This window comes from Sphaerodactylus townsendi, linkage group LG04 (genome assembly GCF_021028975.2).
Source record: "Sphaerodactylus townsendi isolate TG3544 linkage group LG04, MPM_Stown_v2.3, whole genome shotgun sequence".
Classification (NCBI taxonomy): domain Eukaryota; kingdom Metazoa; phylum Chordata; class Lepidosauria; order Squamata; family Sphaerodactylidae; genus Sphaerodactylus; species Sphaerodactylus townsendi.
Genome location: NC_059428.1, coordinates 148,613,149 through 148,638,518, shown reverse-complemented (window position 1 = coordinate 148,638,518; position 25,370 = coordinate 148,613,149). Strand labels below are relative to the sequence as shown.

Below are 25,370 nucleotides of genomic sequence, written 5' to 3'. Positions count from 1 at the left end.
CTCCTGGGGCGTGGCTGATTTTATTTATTTATTCGTACCCATTTCATTTGTGAAAGCATCAGACTGTCCAGGTGGTTGACTGGGGAACTGCGAAGCGGCCGATCCTCCTCCTGGGCCACTATAATGTTAATCCACATTGAAACCCAGAGAAAGGTGCATGTTCCATGAAGGGTTCTTTCTTCCCTGGAGATCTCCAGCCCAGAAGCAAAAGGATGTTTCCCAGGATTTCCTTGGCAGAGGCCCAAATAAGCTTAAATTGTTTGCACACACTGATGTCTGCAATCGCTTTGGGATGGTCCTAGCTTTGCAAATTTTTGGATTTGGAACAAGATTTCGGAGGATCTCTAGAGGTGGCAGAGCCAGCAGCTGTGTGTTTGCTAAATTCTTAAGTGGAAAACCTCAGGGAAGTAAACAACGCTGGCAGTACACCATCCTCAGAATTAGGTCAGGCAAGGGTGGTGAGGAATCAGTTGTCCATTGACAAGGAAGTGCTGCTGTTAACTAGCTGCAGAGAGCCAACCCCAGGCAGGCTTTTGAATTTGCATGGGCTGACTGAAAGAAAGACTCCCAAGGCCCACAGACCTAATCCATTAGTGGTTCATGATTAACATGGCCCCCTGAGGGTCACTCAGTCAAAAGAAACCCCAACATCCCTTTGTGGGCTATATATGCAAACCACTGGGAAGCTTAGAGGCTGGCTGAAAGCAGAACAACAGGGAGTCAACAACTGAGAACAATCCTGTTAGGACGACAGAGAGATTGACAAGAGATATTTCAACATTCGCAGCAGCTTGGGGCTGGGGCTGGGTAGAGCTTTGATCCAAAAGGGACTTTCTGAGAGAAACCTCTTACAATTCCTCCTGGGCTTCCGGCTTCCCTTTCGGCAGGTGCTTCTTCTGGGGGCCCTGGAACCAAAAGAAGAAAGGAAAAAGGCACATAAGGGAAGGACCACCTCCTTCCAGAACTGTGGCAAGAGAAGTCTGCGTTCAGTCAGGCAGCTAATCGGCCACTGATTCAGAGAGCCATGCTGGCCTTGGGGTGTGGGGAAGATGGACTGAAACCAAATTGCCTAGGTGACCTTTACTCCATTTGGAACATCAGATCCACGACATCAGAGAGGGGGGCACGGCAGGAAAAAACCCTTCTCCTAGTGGTTGGAAGGGGGACACTGAAACTCACCATGAAAGCTCGCTTCTCTTGGGCCGTCTGGAAATGGCCATGGCCAAACTTCGAAGTGGTGTCAATGAATTTCAGCTCAATGGGTTCCAGGGCTTTCCGGCTGGTGTGCACCAAGAGTGACTGTAGAGAGAAAAGAGGTCAGTCAAATGAAGCAAGTAGGGACTCCGCAGGGAACCATAGGAATGAAGGGAGGGGGAGGAATCTCTAACAATTCTGATCACCCTTAGTATGTTCAAGCAACGTCATGGGTATTTTTGAAGCATCGAAAGAAGTCCTAGATCTACTACCATCTCTACACTGCTGCAAGAAACCTTTAGCACAATGTTGATTACAATAACAAGGAATGTATAATACACTCCAGGATTTCTCCACGGGAAATGGTCACATCCTACTTTCCCCCGATTTACAGAATTCATGTGACTTAAGAACTTAAAATCATAATCTAAAATCCAAATACAATAATCCCCAAATGGATGTTAATGTACATAACATTGATGCAATCTTACAACAGAGACTAAGTGCCACCCCTACCGGGACTGTTTGGGAGGGCTTCCTGATTTCTAGCCCTCTGCTGCCCCCAAACACGGAAGATGGGGTGGGGGTGGGGGCTCAGCTGCTGCAGCCGCTCCGCTCACCTTGCGCAAAGTCAAGACCCGCTTTTTGGTGCCAACCACGCAGCCCTTCAGCATCAAAAAATCATTCTTGACTTCTCCGTACTGAGGGAATCCACCCTTTGAGGGAGAGAGACAGCTTTTATTGTCCATTCATTTTCATGGCAATGCTTATTAAAAACAAAACAGGAAAAGGGCCTGTCAAAAGGGTCACGGGAGGGCCAGGGAACCCACCACATCAGGAGAGCCATAAAAGCCGTTTTTCAGCAGAGGGGGGCAGGGAAGGGGGCTCATATCAGGGGGGGTTTAAGTCTTTCCCCATGCTGTTTTTCTGAGATTCCACCTAAACTTTAAGAAGAACTCCTGACACTAAGAGCTGTTTGACAGCGGACTATGCAGCTTCAGAGGATGGTGTAGTCTCCTTCTTTTGAGGTTTTTCAACAGAGGCTGGATGGCCATCTGTCCGGAGTGCTTTGATTGCGTGTTCCTGCAAGGCAGGGGGTTGGACTGGATGGCCCTGGCGGTCTCTTCTATCTCTATGATTCTAGGCAGGTAATGGCAAACTACCTCTGTTAGTCTCTTGATTGAAAACCCTACGGGGGGTCTCCAAAAGTTTGTTGTGACTCGACATCGCAAGTGTACATGCACAATAGTCACTTTTGTTTTTACCAAGGGAGTGATGGTTTTCTCTGTTGTGTCGTAATTGGTGGACGCGTTATTCTTCACCACTTTGCCATCTTCTATGTGGATCCCACGACCGATACGGTAAATCTAGGAAAAATAGATAAAACACCACTTGTGTGTTTATAAGCTGCATATCAAAGGCAGTTGACGGAGGGGACTTGAGAATGCTGAGGGATTTTCTTTGTGCAATAAATTTAAAAAGTTGAGTCAAACAGTTGAACAAAACCAGAGATGGAGTCCAGGTTTTCTGCATTGCTGAGCAAAAAACAATCAGGGCATGTTCCATTCCCCATTCCTCCACAATCCCCCCCAAACAAATATACTGAAGACGCCATCCACAGTAAACACTGAGGGCAAATAATGCACCAGGCAGGGAGTTCTGCCCCATTCCTGTGAGATCAGTTTGGGACACTGGTGTCCGCAGATCTCTTTGCCGCACATGCGTGTGCCTGTGTGTGTATGTAGGGGAGGTTACTGCTCTGGTTCATAGCACAGAAGCGGAAGGAATTCCCATCAGCTGGGCATCATACCTTCTTATTGAGTTCGGTGCGGTGATGGTAGCCCTTCTGGCCGGCCCGGGCAATGGAGTAGCCCACTCGGGCAGGATGCCACGCTCCAATGCAAGCCACTTTGCGCAGGCCTTTGTGAGTTTTTCTCGGGAGTTTCTTGGTGTGCCAACGGCTTGTCACCCCTGCATGAAGAAGGGTCTGACAACTACAGGGAAGGAACTCAGAAAAAGAATCCATCCCTTGACTGAGACACAAGTGACTCTCTGAGCCTTTAAAAGCAAAGGCTGCCTAGAAGTCCTCTGCCACAGAAAGAAACAGCATCTTGCTTGATGGAAGCTCCAGGATCAAATAAAGAACCCATTCAATCCTGTTTCCACATGGAGACAGGTTTAAACCTTCCATATTACATTTAATATTCCATATTAAACCTTCCATATTCCACAAGGAGACAGGTTTAAACCTTCCATATTAGCTCTGTGCCTGAAACGGCTGCTGGAAGCAAATGCAACCTCAATTCATGACCTGAACCACCACCACCACCTCCCCTTTGTACCTTTCATTCCGTGCCCTTTGGTGACACCGATAACATCAATCATCTCATTCTGGCTGAAGACCGAGTGTACCGGGACCTGCTTCTCCAGCTTCTCGTGCGCCCAGTCCACTTTGTCAGCCACGGTGCCTCCATTCAGCTGGATCTCCATCACGTGGGCCTTCTTCTGACGCAGTGACAGAAGCCTCATCTGCAGCCGGGGAAGCTCAAAATCAGGCGGTGCCATGGAGATTTCAAAAACCACAGGCTCAAACCTGCTCAAAGTTCCACTTCCTGGCCCTGGGATAAAGGACCCTGGCTGCAGCAAGAGCTAGTGTTCTGCACATGCTCAGGACTGCTAATACTTTCAACCAGTTTTCTGCAGACAGAAGCCCGCGTGAAGAAGCACCCACCTGCGTGTGCACAATGACACGGATGACCTTGCAGTACTTCTTCATGGCAGCAAAGTCCTTCTCCAGCTGCTTCTTCCCGGTTTCATCCTGCCACTTTTTGCAGTACTTGGTAAAGGCCTTCTTCTTGCTCTTATGCCTGGAGAGGAGGAAGGGACACCGTTGAGAACCCTCACAAACCCCACAGCCAGATCCAGAAGCACAGAATCCCCCCGCCCCCCCAGGGTGTTATAAGCAACCTGCTGCATGAGCAACAATGCTCATGGTCCCTGAAAACCACACCTCTCTGTCTGGACTGTGAGTGAAGAGTCCACACACCTCCAGATGTGTACATGCTATGGATGGACAGAAACACAAGGATCCACAAAGCCCAGCCTTCCTCCCTGGCACAGCCTCTCTCCCCATTTGAGAATGGTACTCAGAAGAGCCACGGGTGGCGTGTCAAAGAGCCAGGCTTGTGAACCACTAATGGAGTATCGCTGAACTAGACAAGCCTTTTGACCACCTGGTGGTGAGTGGGACATTCATACAGTGATAGTTGTGACGATTTAGCCTCTGTTGAGAAAGGGCAGAATAAAAGTCAAATGAATGAAATAAATGAAATGAACATCTTGCTCCCTGCCCCTTACCAGTTCTTGTAGAAACGTCTCCTGCACTCTTCGCTGATGTGTTCCGCAAAAATGGTCTTGAGATTCCTCAGCCCTCGGGGGGTCTCGATGTAGCCCACCAGTCCGACCACCACAAGAGGTGGGGTTTCTATTATGGTAACCGCTTCCACTTCCTCCCTCTTAGAGACCTCTGGAAGTCAGGGAATGGAAAACAACACCAAACTGACTTCCAGTTCATTGCGCAAAGATGATTCAGTAGTGGGAGACACTGGGGAGTTTCACAAATTCCAGGACACCATGTTTTTTGGACCAGCCTATTTAGATGACAGCAGAGGAGAAGCCTAAGACTTCATAATGGCACAGCCCCCCCCCCCCCGCCTTGAAACTGAAATTTTAAAAAATTGTTATACAGGCTGGTGTAGATTTTCTGGGCTTTGTGGCCGTGGTCTGGTCGTTTTTGCTCCTAACATTTCACCCGCATCTATGGCTGGCATCTTCAGAGGCATGTCATGGTGAAAACCATCAGACCACAGCCACACAGCTTGGAAAACCCACAACAGCAAGTTGATTCCGGCCTTGAAAGCCTTCCACAATACAAATCGTCAGATGCATTATATGGATTGATTTATTGGATTTATATCCCACCTTTCTCAGAGAGGCAAACTCTGCTCTCCTATCATCTGTTCTATGCTCTCAATCACCCCGTGAAGAGGGATAGGATGAGAGCCCATGGTCACCCAGCAAGACACAGGCCTCTCAGATCTTAGTTCAGGACCTCTAACCACTACACAAAACTGTCTCCATAAGCCCCACCAATTTGAACTTGGTGGGTGGGGGAAGGTTGCAAACATGTTATTTTGGGGTTTTGTTTGCAAAGCGAATGTGCGCGCACACATGCAAACACACACACACTAAAGGGCTGGGCGAGGGGCGTTATGGAGCGTAAGGCAAGTAGAGCACACCTGGCCAGGAAGTTTTCTATTCTACCTAAGAAAACTGAAGAAAATTGAATTTACTTAGCCCTGGCCGGTGAACTTCCCGTAGGATATGAGTCATGCCAGCTTTGTAGCCCAAGAAGGCAGTCAAGTGGACGGGTTTGCTGGGGTCGTCTTTGGGCCACGTCTTCACCTTCCCACGGTGACGCCGGCTCCTCTTGTGAGGGAGAAAACCCAGGTGGCCATGTCTGGGAGCCGAAAACTTCCGATGAGACTGGAGAGGGGAGGGAAAAGAAAAGTTCTCTGGACCTTCTGAGCACCACTGCCCTCTGGGCGGTGAGGGCCCACAGCTTAGCGGAACATGCTCCACAACAAGAACGGTCAACCCTCCAAGTAAAAGTCATCGGAATGGCAGATTTGGAAAGCCACTGCCTGTGGCCAATACCTGTGGTGTGGCTGAATTTTAAGAACTTTTCCCAAAGGATGTCTCATACAGCAAAAGAGGGAACACTCACTTAGTTTTTAAGGCAATACAAATTACAGGGGAGGGAAACTGGCATGGTGTAGCCTGATATTGTCAGATCTCAGAAGCTAAGCGGGGTCAGTACTTGGAAGGGAGGCCACCAAGGCAGGCTCTGCAGAGGCACCTGGCAAAGCACCTCTGCTTTTCATGTGCCTTGAAAGCCCCTAGCTGGGGTCAGCATTTGTTGGCTGCTATTTGATGTTGCTTTACACCAGTGGTTCTCAACCTTCCTAATGCTGCAGCCCTTTAATACAGTTCCTCATGTTGTGGTGACCCCCAACCCTAACATTTATCCATTTTACACATGGAGAACACTGATGCAGAGAGTCTTAGGCGACCCCTGTGAAAGGGTCGTTCGACCCCTAAAGGGATCCTGACCCCCAAGTTGAGAACCACTGCTTTACACGCACACAGAAATTATAGGCAGATTATAAGCAGGAGCAAAAGGAGCTATCTATGGTGTGAGAACAGGTAGGTAAGTGGAACCAGAGACTTCCTTCCTGTTTGTAAATTATGGGAACTTCCTTCCTGTTTGTCATTCATGTAGATAAAACTGGATTGAAATGTTGTTGGCACTGGCAGCCTATCTGGTCAGTTTCGGGCTTATTGACATTTTTGTAACTTTTTTGTTATTGGACTGATAAAATCTTTTTCTATTTTCTTTCTGTATAAAAACTTTATTGCGATATTATGGAATTTGATCAGCACTGTCAGCATTTTGTCGGCCCAGTAAGGAAAGCAGAAGATACTGCAGGACAGACTTGTAGATTTCGGAATTCATGTTAATGAAAAACTGTGTACAAATATCTGTGAGAAAGGAGAGTTTACTAACAGAAAATTTACTAAAAGACATAACAATGGCAGCCCTTCCTTATTTATTATTTTTTGATTTACTTACACCATGTAATCTGTCTTAAGTCTCAGTAGGACAGGTGAACTATAAACATACCGGTAGATTTAAAAAATTGGAACAAAGTTAAACAGTGGAAAATGTCAAAGAGGGTTTCAAATTTGCTTGTAATATTGTGGCATTTTTGTACATATTTTCTAATAATTTCTTATTGTTACAACTGCTCTTGGGTGCATGTATTTGATAAACAGGAGCCTCAGGAGGTATTTGAAAGTTTTCCTAATTATTATTACTATTTATGTAGGTTTCTTGTGTTGGATAAACTTTTGTTTGTGCGGTTTTAAAAGGGGAGAGAGGGAGACGAGTAAACCAGCGTGCCTCAGTTCTGATCTGTAAAAGATTTGCAAAGAAAATTCCCAGCCCAGAAACAAAGGTAGTCAAAACGAACCCAACCACGGGACTCCATTGCTCTCGTGTGTCCCAATCGTCAGCCATGCCCCCCACTTTCCCCAGCTATCCCCAAAACACCAATGCAGTACAGACCATGATCAGACGTCTTCTTCAGCCCAGGGCGAAGGCAGAGAAAGAGGCCACCAGCAAGGGCCTCCCTTCCCTAATGCCAAAGATGTTTCTCGGCCCCCAAGACATAAATTTAGCAGCTGGCTTCATTCTGATGCTATATTCATTTCATAGATGGGCAAGTTGACAGGGGGGGGTCTGACACCACCGGCCACGGAGTGGAGAGAAAAGGTCACTTGTGAAGTGGGCGTGGGGGGGGGGGAAGAGAGGTCTCAGCTTACCACCTATGGTTGCCAACTCCAGCCTGAGAAATTCCTGGAGATATGGGGGCAGGGGGAAATTTGGGGAGGGGTAGCGTGACCTAGAATATAATTTTGCCCTCTGAAGCTCCCATTTTCTCCAGGAGGACTGAGTTCTTGTCGGGAAATCAGATGTAATTCCAAGAAAAATCCAGGCCGTGGGAAAAATTCAGACCACTCGTGCCATGGAAGCTTGCTTGGAGTAGCCCTGACGCTGCCTAGTACTTGGATGGCAGTCCTCCAAATGCCATGGGCAGGATGTGGAGGCAGGGAATGGCAAACCACCTCTGAAAGTCTCTTGCTTGGAAAACTCCACTGGTGGCTGCCATAGGTCAGTTGTGACTTGACAGCTAAAAAATAATAATTAAGAGTGGTTTTTCTGGACTGCAGAACCAGATCCCCTCTTCCCTCTGCTCTGCCTGCTAGGGTATTTCTCTATCTTTCTTCCACCCTTCCTTCAAGGAACTCAGGCTCTGCTTCTCCTCGCCTCCATCTTATCCTCGCACAACGACCCTGCGAGGCACAGTAAGTGTGCCCTGCCTGCTGAAACACGGAGCGTGCGGGAATTTGAACCCAGGCCTCCCACATCCTAGCCCAGTCCTGAAGCCATGGTAGCCCCCTCATATTTAATTTAGGGGGGGGGGGGGCAGGAATCACATAGCATCATAAGGACTGCACCCCTCAAAAGACCCAACTGCTTTGCGCATGGTGTTGGCCGCTGGAGGATATGTACATTTACATAGTACATTTATTTATGTGTTTTATGCACTCTCTTGATTGATTTGACTGACTGACTTGAGGGAATCGCCCCAACTGTCACCTCCTGTCACTCACTCAGCCAGCCAGGCCCGCCCTCTTTTCTTTCGCCGCGAGCCGCGCATGCGCACTTGCGGGTCGCCCCCGACGTCAGCCAGGAGGCCGCCATTTTGTCCTCCTGGCCGACTGCGGGCGCCGCCGCCGCCGCCATGCCTGAACAGCCGGACCGGGACGTGCCCGGGGAGCCCCCGCGCCGCACGCCGGCCCCCAACCCTCTGTCGGCCATCCCCAACCCCCTCGACCTGGTCCTGAAGATATTTAACTACACGGTCGACGCGCCGGTGACTGCATGGAGGGGTGAGCGGAGGGGCGGGGCCAATAGGTGGGGGCGGAGCTTATAGGGCGGGGCAACCAAGAGGTGGGCGGGGCGACCAACTCTGGTCCTCCAGATGTTCCTAGGGGCTGATGGGAATCGTAGTCCATGAACCACTGGAGAGGCAGAGTTGGACACCCCTGTGATAGGGAGAGGGAGCAGGCGGGCATTTGCCCTTTGCGAAGGACGGGCTGATGCTCTTCATTCGTTGTCATGTATATACCCTGCTTCCTCCACCCACCCACCCAATGGAGATCCAAACTCTTGTTTTTATCCTCACAACAACCCTGTCAGGTAGGCTAGTTAGGCTGAGAGCGTGGGACTGGAGCAGGGCAGGGACTTTGTGGAAGAGTTCCTGGTTGGCATGCAGGTTCCACCCCAGCAGCTGGTTTAAAAAGGATCTGGCAATAGGTGATGTTAAAGACTGCCTGAGAGCAGCTTCCTGTCAAGAGCACACGGTGCTGATCTTGATGGGCCAAAGGGAACTTTCATGGCAGAATGGGGATTCATACCTGGATCTCCCTGTCCAGCACTCTTAACCACAACACTTTCCCTGTATTATACTGGGTGTGATTCCTTGCTTGGTGGAGCATGCAACTTCAGCATTATATTGTCGAAGGCTTTCACGGCCAGAATCACTGGGGTGCTGTGTGATTTCCGGGCTGTATGGCCATGTTCTAGCAGCATTCTCTCCTGACGTTTTGCCTGCATCTGTGGCTGGCATCTTCAGAGAATCCTCTGAAGATGCCAGCCACAGATGCAGGTGAAACGTCAGGAGAGAATGCTGCTAGAGCACGGCCATACAGCCCGGAAACCACACAGCACCCCAACTTTAGCATTTCATACGCACTTCCTTTCCCTAGTCTCCAGAAAGTGTCCTGTGTACGCTTTTACACTTACAATAGCATTTTACAGCAACCTTATAAGGCCAATTAATTTTACCCACCCACCTCGAGGCTGTGTAGCATCAGGATTCCAAAACTCTGACATGCATCTTGAATGGGACTGAATGTTTCACTTCCAGACTTTATTGAGCGCCAGCACGCAAAGCACAAATTGTACTATTACCACCGGAACTTCCGCCGTGTTCCAGACCTCACAGAGTGCTTGGAAGAGGACTATGCTTGCTTCTTTGAAGCTGAGATGCAGTGGGAGAGAGACATGTACGTAATTTGACAATTCAGTTTTGTTGACAAATGGTATTTGTGGGAGGGGGAGAGCTAAGACTTTAAAGCTGAAATGATTTGTCAAGGTAGTTTGTGTGTTTTCAGTTATGGAGGAAAGAACTGCTTTCAACAGTGTTTTGTTTTTACAAACTATTTATTTGGTGTAGGGGTTTCTTTCATGTGCAGGTGCTGGCTAACTGTATTTCTTACACCAAGCATGTGATTACCCCCCCCCCTCCCGCTTTTGACAGGAAAGTTGATCAAGAAATTATAAACATTGTCCAGGCGAACTTAACAGCTTGTTCACATCGTGAAGGAGAGAACAGAATCCAGAACTGTGCAAAGGAATTTCAGCAGTTTAAAGATGCAGCCAAAGCCTATCAGATCAAATGTGAGTAGATTTCCTGCAGGAGATTCCTCCTTCCAGCATGTAGGAATCAGATTTCTAGGGAGACCAGGTCCCATAATAATGCTTAAGGAGTCACAAGGCATGGGAAACTATGCAGCTGTTGGATGTTTGTTTCTTTAGCTGCACAGAAATGTTGCTCTTCTTCCTAGATGGGGATCTAGGAGCCTTTGGAAATGGTCGGAAATGCTTGATGAAACAAAAGCATCGTATGATTGCAGAAAGGAAGGCGGCCAAGGCAGCCACTGAAGCCCCCCACTGAGTGTCCAGTGACAACGAGATTGAGGTCCAAATTTTCTCAACCTGCTTGTTCAGAGCTCAGTATGGTACTAGCAGTTCATACTATACTAAGCCACAAAGTTGACTTTGGTGTGATAGTCTCTGGAACTGAAATAAATATACAAATGCAAAAAGATCAAGATTTCCATTATTGTTGTTTGTATAGAGGAACAAAATGGGAAAGGACAAAACGCACACATAGAAGGTGCAGGATTTATACTTACAGGGTGGTATTTATGGTCAGGGCATACGTCCTATTAGCCCTTTAAAAAGGAAACATAATTTCTACCTCCATGCAGTACATGTTGCTCTATTTAAACTATATACTGTTTCCAGGGTTAATATAGCAATTCTGCTTTCTCTTGCTTTTGGTCTAAAGTATACCTGCCCCATCCAATGAAATACTGGCTTGGGGATTTCCAAAGCATGCTTCTACATTCTGCTTCGTTGCACACCAAGAGTGGACCAGACTCTGCCCACAGTCTGAATGCATACTGCTGCTGGGCATTCCACACGGGACGCAAGGCCTTCAGGCACATTTTTTCAACCAGCACCCCTTCAGCATCCAGCCAGCTGAACAGTTCTGAACAACTCAAACCTCTTAGGTTGTTCTTCATGAAAGGTATTGTGGGACCTGGCACATTCGAAGCAACTGCACAAACAGCCGCAATAAGTTGTAGCCCACCCCATCCACAGCACATGACTGATGCAGAAATCACATAAGAACAAGCCATCTGGATCAGACCAGAGTCCATCTAGTCCAGCACTCTGCTACTCGCAGTGGCCCACCAGATGCCTTTGGGAGCTCCCATGCAGGAGGTGAAAGCAATGGCCTTCTGCTGCTGCTGCTCCTGAGCACCTGGTCTGCTAAGGCATTTGCAATCTCAGATCAAGGAGGATCAAGATTGGGAGCAATAGATCGACTTCTCCATCAATCTGTCAAAGCCCCTTTTAAAGCTATCCAGGTTAGTGGCCATCACCACCTCCTGTGGCAGCAGATTCCAAACACCAATCATGTGTTGTGTGAAGAAGTGTTTCCTTTTATTAGTCCTAATTCTCCCCCACCCCCACCCCAGCATTTTCAATGGATGCCCCCTGGTTCTAGTATTGTGTGCAAGAAAAATTCTGTCAACGTTTTCTACCCCATGCATAATTTTATAGACTTCAATCATATCTCCCCTCAGACATCTCCTCTCCAAACTAAAGAATCCCTAACATTGTAGCCTCTTCTCATAAGTAAGGTGCTCCAATCCCTCAATCATCCTTGTTGCCCTTCTCTGCACTTTTTCTCTCTTCGATATCCTTTTTGAAATGTGGCAACCAGAACTGCACACAGTACTCCAAGTGTGGTTGCACCACTGCTTTATATAAGGGCATGACAATCCTTGCAGTTTTATTATCAATTCCTTTCCTAATTATCCCCAGCATAGAGTTTGCCTTTTTCACAGCTGCCATGCATTGAGTTGACATTCCCATGGAACTATCAACTAAGATGCCCAAATCCCTTTCCTGGTCTGTGACTGATAGCACTAAGCCCTGGAGCGTGTATGTGAAGTTTGGATTTTTTGCCCCTATGTGCATCACTTTACATTTTGCTACATTGAACTGCATTTGCCATTTCTTAGCCCACTCACCTAATTTATCAAAGTCTGCTTGGAGCTCTTTGCAATCATTTGCGGTTCTCACCACCCTACATAATTTGGTATCATCTGCAAACTTGGCCACCACGCTACCCACCCCTACTTCCAGGTCATTTATGAATAAGTTAAAGAGCACTGGACCCAAAATGGATCCTTGGGGGACACCTACATCTCTCCATTGTGAGAACTTCCCATTTACACCCACCCTTTGCTTCCTGTTCCTCAACCAGTTTTTAATCCATAGGAGGACTTCCCCTCTTATTCCTTGATTGCTGAGTTTTCTCAATAGTCTTTGGTGAGGAACTTTGTCAAGGTATTGTCGAAGGCTGAAGATCCTCTGAAGATGCCAGCCAGATGCAGGCGAAACGTCAGGAGAGAATGCTGCTAGAACATGGCCACACAGCTCGGAAACCAGACAGCACCCCAACTTTGTCAAGCCTTTTGGAAATCCAAGTAGACAATGTCCACTGGTTCCCCCTTATCCATTTGCCTGTTTACACCCTCAAATAACTCTAGTAAGTTTCTAAGACAGGACTTGCCTCTGCAAAAGCCATGCTGACTCTTCCTCAGCAGGTCTTGTTTTTCTATGTGTTTTATAAATTTATCTTTAATGATAGATTCTACTAATTTACCAGGAACAGATGTCAAACTGACTGGCCTGTAATTTCCCGGGTCCCCCCTAGATCCTTTCTTAAAGTTTGGTGTGACATTGGCCATCTTCCAGTCTTCAGGGATGGAGCCTGATTTCAGGGATAAGTTGCATATTAAAGTGAGAACATCAACAATTTCATGCTTGAGCTCTTTTAAGAACTCTCGGGTGAATGCAATCTGGGCCAGGGGGTTTGGTAGCATTTAATCAGTGGCTGCCAGAACTTCTTCCTTCGTCTACACTAGTTCCTCGGATTCGCCTCCTAAGAAGTTTGGTTCAGGTGCAAGAATTTTCCTCACCTCCTCTTGGCATTACCACTACATTTTTGCTTTTGTTGGCCTCTCTAATTTCTTTTTCCATCTCAGAATCCTCTTGCGTGCTTTGGTCAGGGGGACGATAATAAATTCCTAATATTAAACTATCCTTCACCCCTGGTATTGATATCCACAATGCTTCTGTAGGGGAATCAGCTCCCGTTGCATTGTCTATTTTATGTGACACTATGCTCTCTTTGACGTAGAGGGCAACCCCACCCCCAATACGTCCTGTCCTATCCTTCCTGCGAGCCTGTAACCTGGGATAACAGCATCCCACTGGTTCTCCTCATTCCACTAGTCTCTGTGATGCCCACTGTATCAGTGTCCTCCTTCAAAACTCTGTACTCCAGCTCCCACATTTTAGGTCGAAGGCTTCTACTATTGGCATAGAGACACCCATATACTCTGTCTCTGTCTCAAACCTGGGATTTATGTGCTTTGCCCTCTAGCCTTTTGTAGACATTATCACTTATCACATTATCCTCGCTTGTATGAGGTTGGTTTAGAAAAATCTCCCTCTCCTTCCCCATGGAGACTGTATTCCGAACCGAAACCACTTCAACTCCTGTCGGCTTTCCCCCAGGGATTAGTTTAAAAGCTATTCTGCCACCTTTTTAATGTTGAGCGCCAGCAGCCTGGTTCCTCTTTGGTTAAGATGAAGCCCATCCCTTTTGTTCAGGCCTGCCTTGTCCCAAGAGGTTTTCCAGTTCCTTTCAAATCTGAAACCCTCTGCCTTACACCACCTTCTCATCCACGCAACTTTGCTTGCCTAGCTCGCCCTGCACATGTAACAGGTAGCAATTCTGTTCATTTGTCACTTTTATTTGGTCATTTGTCACTTTTATTTCCTTGTACAAAAGAAGGCATTAGGTGGTTGCCACAGCAGCCGCCTGGGTCCTCTGCACAGAGACTCTGCTGGCGTGGGTCTTGGCCAGGTGGTCAGTGAACTCCTGCAAAAGAAGCAGAGAACTGTGAATACACTCCTCCACCTTTGCCAAATATTCACGCAAACGTTGACACGCTCATTTTTCACAATCCAACTTGAAAACTCCAGCTAAACCTCATACAACAGTATATTATTAACATGAGAAAAGTGCAGGTCAGGGGTGAGGGAGATTCTCAGATAAAATTAGCGCAAAAAATGAGGTTAAATACTTTCAGAGTTATATTTTTGCTCCCAAGAAACTACTCTTCCTTTAAAGCCCAACATTGTTTCCTGGCCCAAGGTTATCCAGAGAGCATCACCAAACAATAACACTCTCCACTCCCTGATGCTCAATTAATTTCTTTACCTGGTAGGGAGACTTGGTGAACACGGTCTCCTTCCAAAGGTCCGGGGTCAGGTAACTGTAGGTCTTTGAGATGGCATCAAAGGTGGCCTTCGCTAGAAACAGGTAAAAAAATAACACATGTGAACAAAACATCATAATCGTACACACACATTTAATTGTTGGCTCTCCAAAGGAACAGGTAGGCCACTTTTCAAACCTCACTGCCGTGCACACAGGAAACCAGTTTGCTTTCCCTCTCGAAAAACGACAGGTGCCCCACTGAGGCCAGGGGCAACTGAGCAGAGCTGAGAGAGTTTCATCAGGACACGTCCCCCAAGGGCAGCATCCTTTGTTGTCACGCATGGTACAGCCATGACTGGGGACGGTGTTATTTGTCTAGCAAGCTAATTCCACGCCTCGTGTTTTTGCCAGCCTGTATCGCACGACCCACTCGGTGCTTTCTCAATGAACTTGGAGGCAAGAGGCACACAGAGTCACCACCCTGAGCCACAGTCCACCTGGCCACCTACTAGAGCAGTGATGGCGACCCTTTTCGAAACCGAGTGCCCAAATTGCAACCCAAAACCCACTTATTTATCGCAAAGTGCCAACACGGCAATTTAACCTGAATACTGAGGTTTTAGTTTAGAGACAACGGCAGACTCAGAGGCGTGCGTTACTCGGGAGTAAGCTTGGTGGTAGTCGGTGGCTTTGCTTTGAAGCAACCATGCAACTCTTGGATCAATGGGAGCAACCATGCAACTCTTCCAACAGAATCATGACCCTAGGAGGGTTTACTCAGAAGCAAGCCCCATTGCCAGCAACCGAGCTTACTCCCAGGTAAAGGATTGCGCTTTAGTTCATCGCATGAAAATCAATGGGGTTTAACAGTGCTTAACAAGGTTACCTACACTGGCTCCCCAAAACTAGGACTTAGGTTTAATGCTAATAATCCAGCCCAGCGGCCCAGGCTCTGGCACCCGTGCCATAGGTTCGCCACCAGTGTACTAGAGAAAATCAGTATTTGTGCACGGGACATGGCCCTGTAAAGCTTACGCCAAGTCTACCTGTACCGTCTTATTTGGGCAAGTTTCCTCAGGGTGTGACAGGGACAGAGCCCCCTATTATATGAGATGGTATTGAGCCCCCTGCTAGCTTAGAGGGTGGCAGCTTACCAAAGTTGCCCAGGGTAGCAGTGCATCCTCTGGCAGAGGTATAGCAGTCGTCAATGCCAGCCATCATCAGCAGTTTCTTGGGAACGGGGGCAGACACAATCCCAGTGCCGCGTGGCGCAGGGATGAGGCGCACCAGGACAGACCCACAGCGACCCGTCACCTAAAAAAAAAAAAGCCCCATTCTCAGAGGGCAGGCACCTTGCAACCAAACCTCTTCCCAAATCTGCTCCGGAGACCTGAGCTCTGGTCCTCCAGAAGTGGGGCGCTACCTTGCACGGCACGGTGTGGGGCTTGCCGATCTTGTTACCCCAGTAGCCTCGCCTCACTGGCACGATGGACAGCTTAGCCAAGATGATGGCCCCTCGGATCGCCGTGGCAACCTCCTTGGAGCATTTGACTCCGAGACCAACATGGCCGTTGTAGTCACCGATGGCAACAAAGGCCTGAAAGAAAGGAAAGAAACCTGCGTTAGATGCATACTAATGTACATACATTCCTTTGCCCCAACATATCAGAAATCCTGAATAACCCTTTCTAACGACACAGGCAATCTCTTAAACGTGTCATATCTATACTGCTCCTGTTATGGTCAATGGGATGCTTTACTCCTGAAACGAAAGGCCACGAATCCCTGTAAGAGAAACAGCTGAAAGATTCCGCAGCCTGCAGTTCAGAGCAGTAACTTCATCAAGACTATGTGCTAAACGGGTCAAGGGGCCTAGAGGGTGTGACCGGCCCAAGAATGGTTGTGGGTCATTGGTAGAACATCTTGTTCACACCCAGAAGATCTGAAGTGCAATTCCCAGCGTGGCAGTTACAGGCGATCCAGGTTAGGAAAGTTTTGAGGAAGAAGAAGAGTTTGGATTTTTATCCCCCCTTTCTCTCCTGCAGGAGACTCAAAGGGGCTGACAATCTCTTTGCCCTTCCCCCCTCACAACAAACACCCTGTGAGGTAGGTGGGGCTGAGAGAGCTCTGAGAAGCTGTGACTAGCCCAAGGTCACCCAGCTGGCGTGTGTGGGAGTGTACAGGCTAATCTGAATTCCCCAGATAAGCCTCCACAGCTCAGGCGGCAGAGCTGGGAATCAAACCCGGTTCCTCCAGATTAGATACACGAGCTCTTAACCTCTTACGCCACTGCTGCTACCAAGGGACCTTGGTAAGCTTTTCCTCTCAGACAAGTCAACACAGGCAAGATCAGACAGATTTCATATGATGTAGCTTCACGTTCAAAGACGCCAATAAGCAAAAATGAGTAACTGCCCCTGGATTATGGTCTGAAGCTTTCCCAAGGTTGTACCCCACCCACTTGCCAGTCTGATTGATGTATCACAATAGAAATACGTTATCAGAGATCAGTAGGCCTATACAAGTTTTAAATATTATTTGGTAAGGATGAAGTAAAATTGCAGACCAGGGGTCTGCAACTTGCAGCTCTCCATATGCAGGCAGGGGCTGATGGGATTTGTAGTCCCTGAACATCTGGAGAGCCGCAGGTTGCAGACCCCTGGTATAGCACAAAAGTGTTTCGGTTAGACAGCTACATGCATTCAGTATTAAAAGAAAACACGAGGTTTTTACCGTAAGTACATTAAACCAGACCAGGGAGGCAGCCAGAAAAAAAGATGCACGAAGCAATACCTTGAACCTGGTGCGCTGCCCAGCCCGGGTTTGCTTCTGGACAGGCATGATTTTCAGAACTTCATCCTTCAACGAAGGGCCCAGGAAATGGTCGATGATCTCCGACTCCTGCAAGTGCAAGGGGAACTTGTCAGCTCCTGCAGATCACCAGCCCAAATGAGCTTTCATCAGTGACTATTATTACCACAACAAACACAAACGGGAGGCAGCACAAACCCCGTCAAGTCCCCCCCAGCAATACCTTGATCGGAAGCGAAAAGAGGTAGATCTCTTCCAGAGACTTGATTTTCAGGTCCTTGACTAGGCGGCCGAGCTTAGTGACTGGAATCCACTGTGGGAAGGAAACCAACCAGTTAAAGCTATTCAAAAATTGGAAAATATCTCCCGCCCACCCCCACCCCCTGGCCAAACAAGCATTGCTGAGCAGTCTAAACTATCAAAAAACCCACAGTGGTGCATGTCAGCGTGCCATTTCTGAATTGCTCCATGAGATACAACAACAGAGTCGTAGCCTAGACAGGCGTGGCCACAGCAGAGGATTCAAGGACAGTGTCCTGCTGTCCAACATGGCCTAAAATTCTGATTCAAGTGCACAATGTCTTAACAGGCACCTAAATCTTTGTGACAGTGTAAAACAACGAACACCAAAACAAGGAGAGAAAAGTTAAGATAATTAAGGACACCTCCAGTAAACAACAACAGGGATCAGTAGGGTTCATCTTAAGAGACCTGATGCTAGTTGCTGAATTTGGGAGGCTTCTCAGCTGACAGCTCTTGGGAGTGAATTTAGCAAGGTCAAAGTTTTGGCAAGACACATGGACCCAAAGGAGACAAAAAGCTGCAAAGCATACAACTTACTTCCTTCTCTTCAGCTTTTCCACCACGGGCCCCGCGGCCCCGTCCACGGCCTCTTCCACGCCCCCGTCCACGGCCTCGCCCACCACTGCCAAAGCCTCCCCGGAAGCCCCCTCTGGCGGGTCCACCACCACCACCACCGGCTCCTCCTGCCCCTCCCGCTGCACCGGCGTCATCCGCCATTTGCTGTGAGGAGAAAAAAAAATTCTCAGATGATGCTTTAGCACTGTTAATTGAAAAAACTGACAGGTTCAAACAGCAACTAGAAAGAGTTTCAGGTTATTTTAGTATGTCTGCCAAATCACATTTGCACTGAGATATTAGAGACATTAATTCCAGTTCACAAGAAAAAAAGCATATTCAAATATATATTTTGTACTGTACTAGAAACTGTATATATTTTGTACTGTACTAGAATCTTAAATCACTTTTTAAAATGAAACTATCGCTTGCAACGGTTACGTACATTGTTTATAATTCATGTGGCAGATCATATTCTGTTATTACTGGAACCACTTTAAGTCAGATTGTCTGCCAATTAATATGTATTCCTAAATGATAAAATAATTAAGAGATTTTTTTAAAAAATTGCAAAACAACCTTCTCTCCTTTTTTTTTGACAGAAAACCTCTGCAAAAGCAGTCCAGGAGATATCTGTAGTACTTCGCTCTCTAGTTAAAAAAGCGAGTGTTTGGAGGGGGGCCGGGGAGTTGAATTCAGGCACATATCCCCTGCTATGTATTCAGAAATTAGTTATCAGTTCTGGGTTGGGAAATACCTGGGGATTTTGGGGATGAACCCTGGAGAAGGCAACATTTGGGGAGAGGAGCCTCAGGAGTCCCTGGGCCACAAAAACCACCTGTCAAAGCAACCATTTGTTCCAGGGCAGGGGTCTGCAACCTGCGGCTCTCCGTTCATGGACTACAATTCCCATCAACCCCTGTCACCATTTGGCCATGGTGGCAGGGGTTGATGGGAATTGTAGTCCACGAACATCTGGAGAGCCGCAGGTTGCAGACCCCTGTTCCAGGAGAACTGATCCCCGCAATGTAAAGATGCGCCACAATTCTAGGGGATCCCCAGGTCCCACCTGGAAACTGGCACCCCTAGCAAAAATCCTTCCTCTCCAAAGCCCCCCCCCCCCCAGCAAAAAACAATTGGAGAAATCAACAGGGTCATTCCATCCATTCCTCCCCAAAAGCTCCCACTGCCACTCCTGCGAGGTTGGCCATTCTGCAACAAACCTCTAACACCCGGACGGCACCATGTCAGTCTGCGGGGGTGTCCGCTCTGGTGCTGAATTCTAATGACAACCATAGTCATGTTATTGCGCTAAAGAAGCGACTGAGCAACCCTTTACCCCCGACGTAACACTAAATGGAGAGGTTTTGGGTGGATTGGAGGGGTGAGGTGGGGTTAAAAGGGTATTTCCAACCTGCCAACCTCCTCCCTCATTCCAAAATGGAACACGCCACCATCATGAATGGCGGCCGGTCTAGAGCCGGGCCTTGCCACGGGCATCTCGTCAGATTCAGGAGCGGCGCCCTAAAGAAAATAGTCCCCGTCCCAGACGCCCAAAGCCGGCATCAATCACCAAAGGACGACTTCAGCCATCATATCCCCCCGCGAAGCAACCGATGGAAACGGATTCCTTCTCTATACTACCGCCTACTTACGTGTTTGATCGTATAAAGAAGGCCGAGATCTCGCCGCCTGGAGTATTTATCCAACGCAAAAGGTCTCGCGAGATTTGCTCAACGGCCGCGTGATATTTCCGGAGCGAGAGCCAATGCGCAGGCGCAGGAAGGCTGGTCTATAGTCTGCCAGTGGAGGGGAACCCCGGAACGAGCATGATTTTGCAAAAACGTATAAAAGGTGGTGAAGGGCACGCACGTGGTGGCATTTTCCCACTGGCACGGGTAAGGTGGGAGAGGGATGTAAATGGATGATGGGGCTGAGAAATGTGCGAAAAGGGTGGAAGGGATGCTTGCTAGGAAATCCAGAAAACTTTAATATTAAGTGTTTATGGTGGCTAGCATCTTCAGAGGTGTATCACAGAGAGAAATATGCTTCACACTGTGTCTGGGGCTAGTATTTAGAATTAACTGTTTGCGAAATCTGGGTTTAGTATTCAGAGTTTTGCAAAAACTTCTTATGAGGATCTAAACTAGCACTGCTCTGTATAACCAATACATACCTCAGAGCTTGCCTTGTACATTAGTTGATCTCACAAGCCTCAGGAGAGTTACTCCGGTGTAAACCCATTGATTTCAATGGGGTTAGAGTGGAGTAGCTGCATAGGGTTGCACTGTAAGTATGGTAGAAGGTACAGTCATTGTATATTTGCTAAACTCCTTGAACTCGTGAGGCTCATCTCTAAGAAGCTGAATTGTGATTTCTGTTCCAAGTATTACTCTGAAATAAGAACATGAATGGTATCTGTTTTGTATGTAGGAGGTCTAATTTATGGCTCAGATGGTGTGAAGCATCCCCACCTGAGACCTTGCTGTTTGATGCAGAATACAATGCTAACTGGCAGGCTAAGCATTTACTGGCCTGCAAGCAGGTTTAAGGCACTGACTGAAAATCATCTCTGGCCTCTTCAGTGGCCTTGGGTGAGATAATGGTGCCTACAGCAAAAGGAGCATTAAGCTTATTGTCCTTAAGTATGATCTGTGGGCAATAAAACCCATGCTCCTATACATCCCGCATACGACCAGTAATATGGCTTGCAGTAGTTCTGTTTGATTTGGGGTGCCAAACATGAGTCCAGGGGAGAAAGATGGACTGTCAGTGATATAAATACATTCGCCAAGCTCAGGCAGTCATTGTTTCTCTTGCAGCATTACCGAAGAAGAGAGCATCTTGAACAACTCAGAGAGAGAAGTGGAGAAGCTGATTCATCTTGTACTGGGAAAGAGGAGTTGGAACAGACAACGATCCTTGAGGCTGCCTTCAGATTGCAGGGGATCTGACCTTTTGTTGCTCTGGCATGCCATTCTTTTTGCACTGATCAAACAGGCTAATGTAGGAGTGCATGGGGTTCATCAAATTCTTAAATAGGGGGAAAGTAACTGAAGTGTAGCTTGGAGAGTAAAGTTTGGTAGTCTTGAATTATAAGTCTTTGTAAGGTAGTTATTCAGTTGGTACATGTGGGTGACTGATGGGAAGGACTGTCTATTATTTTACAAATAAAATCAAACTGACAGTTCACTATGCTGCTTGAGTTTTTATGTACTTTGTTGTTCTGGTAGTGGGTAGGATTTAGTCTTCAAGGTTGTGTGGGTGATTCAGTCGGCTTTTATGTTTGAAACATGGCTTGCTGGATACAGTCAGCTACGTCTTATTTTATCAACGATATATAGATAATAAACAGGATTATTCTCTCACTTCATAGTAATGGTGTAATTGCTGTGTTTATAGCAGGGGTAAGAAAGCAACCGTTCTTTCCTCCTGGCAACCTTGCTCTCTGTATTGGTTCCTATAAAAATGACCATTATGTATTTCAACTGTCCTAGAAATCTGCGCAACTTCTGGGATAAACGATATAGCTAGGAGAAAAACTGCTTATTACATTGACACTTCCCTTGTGTATCATCTGAAGAGTTCTCCTCTGTTATGGTTCTATAAGGGTAACAAAAAGACAGAAGTGGGTAGGCATGTTCCTGTCTGCTGTGTTTCCTTTCTCCTAGCAAGTCTTGCCGGTTTCTCATAGCTCTAGAAATGCTTGCACATGATCCACTATGCAAAATGGGAATTACTCAGCATTCAGTATTGAGCATCCTGAGTACCGTTCGATACTGATCACTGGAGAAGAAGGAATACTGGACTAAGGTGGGGCTATGTTGTAAAGCCGCTATCTTTTGCCACCATCTTATGTTGGATCTTCCCCATTCCCTGCTGCCTTCTTCTTTTCCTGGCATTATTGTCTTTTCTAGCAAGTCTTCTCATAATGTGACCCAAAGTACAACAGCTACAGTTTAGTTTTTTTGGCCTCTAGGGACAGTTCAGGCTTGATGTGATCTGGAACTCACTGCCATACCTTTGGGGGGTTAATGGATACCACAATGTATTGTTGAAGGCTTTCACGGCCAGGTTCAACTGGTTGTTGTGGGTTTTCCGGGCTGTGTGGCCATGGTCTGGTAGATCTTTCTCAAAGATGAGGGGGATAGTGCGCAGGAAGCTGAAAGGGAAAATCAAGAGAGTCAAAACTGTCCAAGATGCTTGGAGGTTATTTAAAAACACAGTCTTAAAAGCTCAGCTGGAATGTGTTCCGCAGGTTAGGAAAGGCAGCGCCCAGTCCAAAAGAAAGCCACCATGGTTAACAAAGGAGGTTGAGGAAATTATTAGGAAAAAATATGTCTTTTAGAAAATGGAAGTCCAACTTAACTGATGAAGAATACCAGAGAGAACACAAATGGTGGCAAAAGAGAAGCAAGTTAGCTGTAAGGGAGGCAAAAAAGGATTATGAGGAATGCATGGCTGCGAACATCAAGACCAGCAACAAACAGTTCTTCAAGTACATCAAAAGCAGGAAGCCAGCTAGGGAAGCGGTAGGCCCGTTAGATGATGAAGGAACAAAAAATGTGCTAAAAGATGACAGGGAGATTGCGAGAAGCTGAATGAATTATTTGCATCTGTCTTCACCCAAGAGGAGGTGAGGAAAATTCCTGCACCTGAACCAAGCTTCTTAGGAGATGAATCCGAGGAAATAGCAAAGATAGTGGTAGTCAAGGAAGAAGTTCTGGCAGCCATTGATAAACTAAATGCTACCAAATCCCCTGGCCCAGATTGCATTCATCCAAGAGTTCTTAAAGATCTCAAACATGAAATTGCTGATTTTCTCACTTTAATATGCAACTTATCCCTGAAATCAGGCTCCATCCCTGAAGACTGGAAGATGGCCAATGTCACACCAATCTTTAAGAAAGGGTCTAGGGGGGACCCAGGAAATTACAGGCCAGTCAGTTTGACATCTGTTCCTAGTAAATTAGTAGAATCTATTATTAAAGATAAAATTATTAAACATGTAGAAAAGCAAGACCTGCTGAGGAAGAGTCAGCATGGCTTTTGCCGAGGCAAGTCCTGTCTTACAAACTTACAAGAGTTCTTTGAGGGTGTAAACAGGCATGTGGATAAGGGGGAACCAGTGGACATTGTCTACTTGGATTTCCAAAAGGCTTTTGACAAAGTTCCTCACCAGAGACTGTTGAGAAAACTCAGCAATGAAGGAATAAGTGGGGAAGTCCTCCTATGGAATAAAAACTGGTTGAGGAACAGGAAAGAAAGGAGAAGTTTGTTTATAAATGGGAAGTTCTCACAATGGAGAGATGTAGGGAGTGGTGTCCCCCAAGGATCCGTATTGGGACCAGTGCTCATAAATGACCTGGAATAGGGGTGGGTAGCATGGTGGCCAAGTTTGCAGATGATACCAAATTATGTAGGGTGGTGAGAACCACAAAGGATTGCGAGGAGCTCCAAGCGGACCTTAATAAATTAGGTGATTGGGCTAAGAAATGGCAAATGCAGTTCAATGTAGCAAAATGCAAAGTGATGCATATAGGGGCAAAAAATCCAAACTTCACATACACGCTACAAGGGTCAGTGCTATCAGTCACAGACCAGGAAAGGGATTTGGGCATCTTAGTTGATAGTTCCATAGGAATGTCAACTCAATGCATGGCAGCTGTGAAAAAGGCAAACTCTATGCTGGGGATAATTAGGAAAGGAGTTGATAATAAAACTGCAAGGATTGTCATGCCCTTATATAAAGCAAAACAAGGCAAAACATTAGGAACAAGATCTACCAGCCCAAGGCCACACAGCCCGTAAAGCCCACAACAACCAAATACCACAATATTCATAAAATGATAATGGATACCACAATATCTAAACAACTCCCAACATTCAACAAATCCATGACCAAAAGGGACATCTCTTCACTGCTGGAAGGCTCCTGCTTTTGCTGCAATGCATCTTTTCCATTGCATTTATTTCAGTGGTTCTCAACCTGTGGGTTGGGACCACTTTGGGGGCCGAACAGCCCTTTTACAGGGGTCGCCTAACACTCTCTCCATCAGTGTTCTCCATCTGTAAAATGGATAAATGTTAGGGTTGGGGGCAGTGGTGGGATCCAAAAATTTTAGTAACAGGTTCCCTCGCCAACCCCCCCTCAGCAAAGGGGGCAGAGGCAAACCTGAGCCCTGGGCAAAACCTGAGTTGGATGCCCCCCCCCCCCCATGGGCATCCACCCCACCATGACCACAAAAATTTTTTTTGCACCAGGTCATTTCTAAATCATCATCACATTATAGAAAATGCCCCAACTCACAAACCTGAACACAGCAATGGTGAAACCCACAGGTTCTTTGATAGAGACTGGTGAGATAAAAGGCACGAAAGGCTGAGAATCAATGAATTGCAGTACCTCAAAGGGATTAACCCAGTTCAGGGAGTTACATTATTAGTTGCAATTGCTATATGAAACCTTCACGTGGAAGAGGGAAAGGGGGGGGATATAAATCCAAACTCCTCTTCTTCTGTTTAAAGTAAAAAATAAACCAGAACATAATTCGTTGTGAACTAGAATTCACAATCCATACTGCATATTCTGCAAATATTTCACATTAATTAATCCAGGATTAGAGACACAGATTAGCATAACATTCTCACATACAGGAATACAGAGCTTTTAAGTGGCCAAGCATCATGGTAAATCACAATTTATCATAAAATGAACAGAGTTCCAAAATAAATAGCCTACCAAGCAAGTAAAGAGTTCCCTGGACCCAACAGTAGTTAAAGGGTCCCTCCTCTTACTAGCCGGCAAGCTCCGGGCTATGAGAAAGAAGAAGAGAGGGGAGGGGAGGGCGTGGAGAAGGAAAAGCAAATTCAATTAGTAACCCCCTCTCAGCGCACACAAATAATTATTAACCCACTCTCGGGAAGTGGTGAGAACCTGCTGGATCCCACCTCTGGTTGGGGGTCACCACAACATGAGGAACTGTATTAAAGGGGCAAAAAAGGAAGCATTAGGAAGATTGAGAACCACTGGTTTATTTGTTGGAGTTGGATTTATATCCTGCCTGATCCCTGAAGCACTCTGGGTGGGTTACAGCAAATTCAACAAATAAAATAAATGTATTGTTGAAGGCTTTCACGGCCGGATTCAACTGGCTGTGGTGGGCT

General features: G+C 46.9%; 3 protein-coding genes, 1 long non-coding RNA gene and 2 other non-coding genes across 6 annotated transcripts; 3 read left to right on the top strand and 3 right to left on the bottom strand.

The window, feature by feature from the left end:
* Position 1: 1 nt before the first annotated feature.
* On the bottom strand, positions 2–8,562 carry RPL3L (ribosomal protein L3 like). The gene is made up of 10 exons (XM_048493452.1): positions 7,382–8,562; positions 5,547–5,739; positions 4,552–4,720; positions 3,926–4,061; positions 3,537–3,723; positions 3,005–3,165; positions 2,460–2,561; positions 1,815–1,910; positions 1,180–1,299; positions 2–905 (listed from the first exon to the last, which is right to left on the bottom strand). The coding sequence occupies exons 1-10, from the start codon at positions 7,382–7,384 to the stop codon at positions 849–851; spliced, it is 1,224 nt and encodes a 407-aa protein (XP_048349409.1). The 5' UTR covers positions 7,385–8,562; the 3' UTR covers positions 2–848.
* NDUFB10 (NADH:ubiquinone oxidoreductase subunit B10) lies at positions 8,538–10,772 on the top strand. Its single transcript, XM_048493453.1, has 4 exons — positions 8,538–8,769; positions 9,810–9,948; positions 10,203–10,342; positions 10,510–10,772. Exons 1-4 carry the CDS (start codon positions 8,622–8,624, stop codon positions 10,617–10,619), a joined length of 537 nt encoding a protein of 178 aa, XP_048349410.1. The 5' UTR covers positions 8,538–8,621; the 3' UTR covers positions 10,620–10,772.
* Positions 10,773–14,048: 3,276 nt separating this feature from the next.
* On the bottom strand, positions 14,049–18,368 carry RPS2 (ribosomal protein S2). The gene is made up of 7 exons (XM_048494663.1): positions 18,186–18,368; positions 17,569–17,658; positions 17,328–17,435; positions 15,958–16,131; positions 15,689–15,848; positions 14,535–14,626; positions 14,049–14,192 (listed from the first exon to the last, which is right to left on the bottom strand). Exons 1-7 carry the CDS (start codon positions 18,363–18,365, stop codon positions 14,109–14,111), a joined length of 888 nt encoding a protein of 295 aa, XP_048350620.1. The 5' UTR covers positions 18,366–18,368; the 3' UTR covers positions 14,049–14,108.
* Positions 14,688–14,828, bottom strand: LOC125432266. The gene has a single exon (XR_007244442.1). It is a non-coding gene; the product is annotated as a small nucleolar RNA SNORA64/SNORA10 family (small nucleolar RNA).
* Positions 18,369–19,657: 1,289 nt separating the features above from the next.
* LOC125431662 lies at positions 19,658–21,571 on the top strand. Its single transcript, XR_007244327.1, has 2 exons — positions 19,658–20,101; positions 21,026–21,571. It is a non-coding gene; the product is annotated as an uncharacterized LOC125431662 (long non-coding RNA).
* On the top strand, positions 20,758–20,887 carry LOC125432237. Its single transcript, XR_007244425.1, has one exon. It is a non-coding gene; the product is annotated as a small nucleolar RNA ACA64 (small nucleolar RNA).
* Positions 21,572–25,370: the final 3,799 nt, after the last annotated feature.

Bases quoted from the DNA above. Each gene is read 5' to 3' on its own strand.
- RPL3L (XM_048493452.1), bottom strand. The intron at 3,724-3,925 runs GTGGGTGCTTCT...CCCCGGCTGCAG, and splicing joins GTGTCATTGTGCACACGCAG to ATGAGGCTTCTGTCACTGCG. The intron at 2,562-3,004 runs GTATGATGCCCA...TATTTTTCCTAG, and splicing joins GCACCGAACTCAATAAGAAG to ATTTACCGTATCGGTCGTGG.
- NDUFB10 (XM_048493453.1), top strand. From the start codon at position 8,622: ATGCCTGAACAGCCGGACCGGGACGTGCCCGGGGAGCCCCCGCGCCGC. The intron at 9,949-10,202 runs GTACGTAATTTG...CGCTTTTGACAG, and splicing joins ATGCAGTGGGAGAGAGACAT to GAAAGTTGATCAAGAAATTA. The intron at 10,343-10,509 runs GTGAGTAGATTT...TCTTCTTCCTAG, and splicing joins CAAAGCCTATCAGATCAAAT to ATGGGGATCTAGGAGCCTTT.
- RPS2 (XM_048494663.1), bottom strand. From the start codon at position 18,365: ATGGCGGATGACGCCGGTGCAGCGGGAGGGGCAGGAGGAGCCGGTGGT. The intron at 15,849-15,957 runs GTAGCGCCCCAC...TTTTTTTTTTAG, and splicing joins CCCACACCGTGCCGTGCAAG to GTGACGGGTCGCTGTGGGTC. The intron at 14,193-14,534 runs GTAAAGAAATTA...CTTCTTTTGCAG, and splicing joins TCACCAAGTCTCCCTACCAG to GAGTTCACTGACCACCTGGC.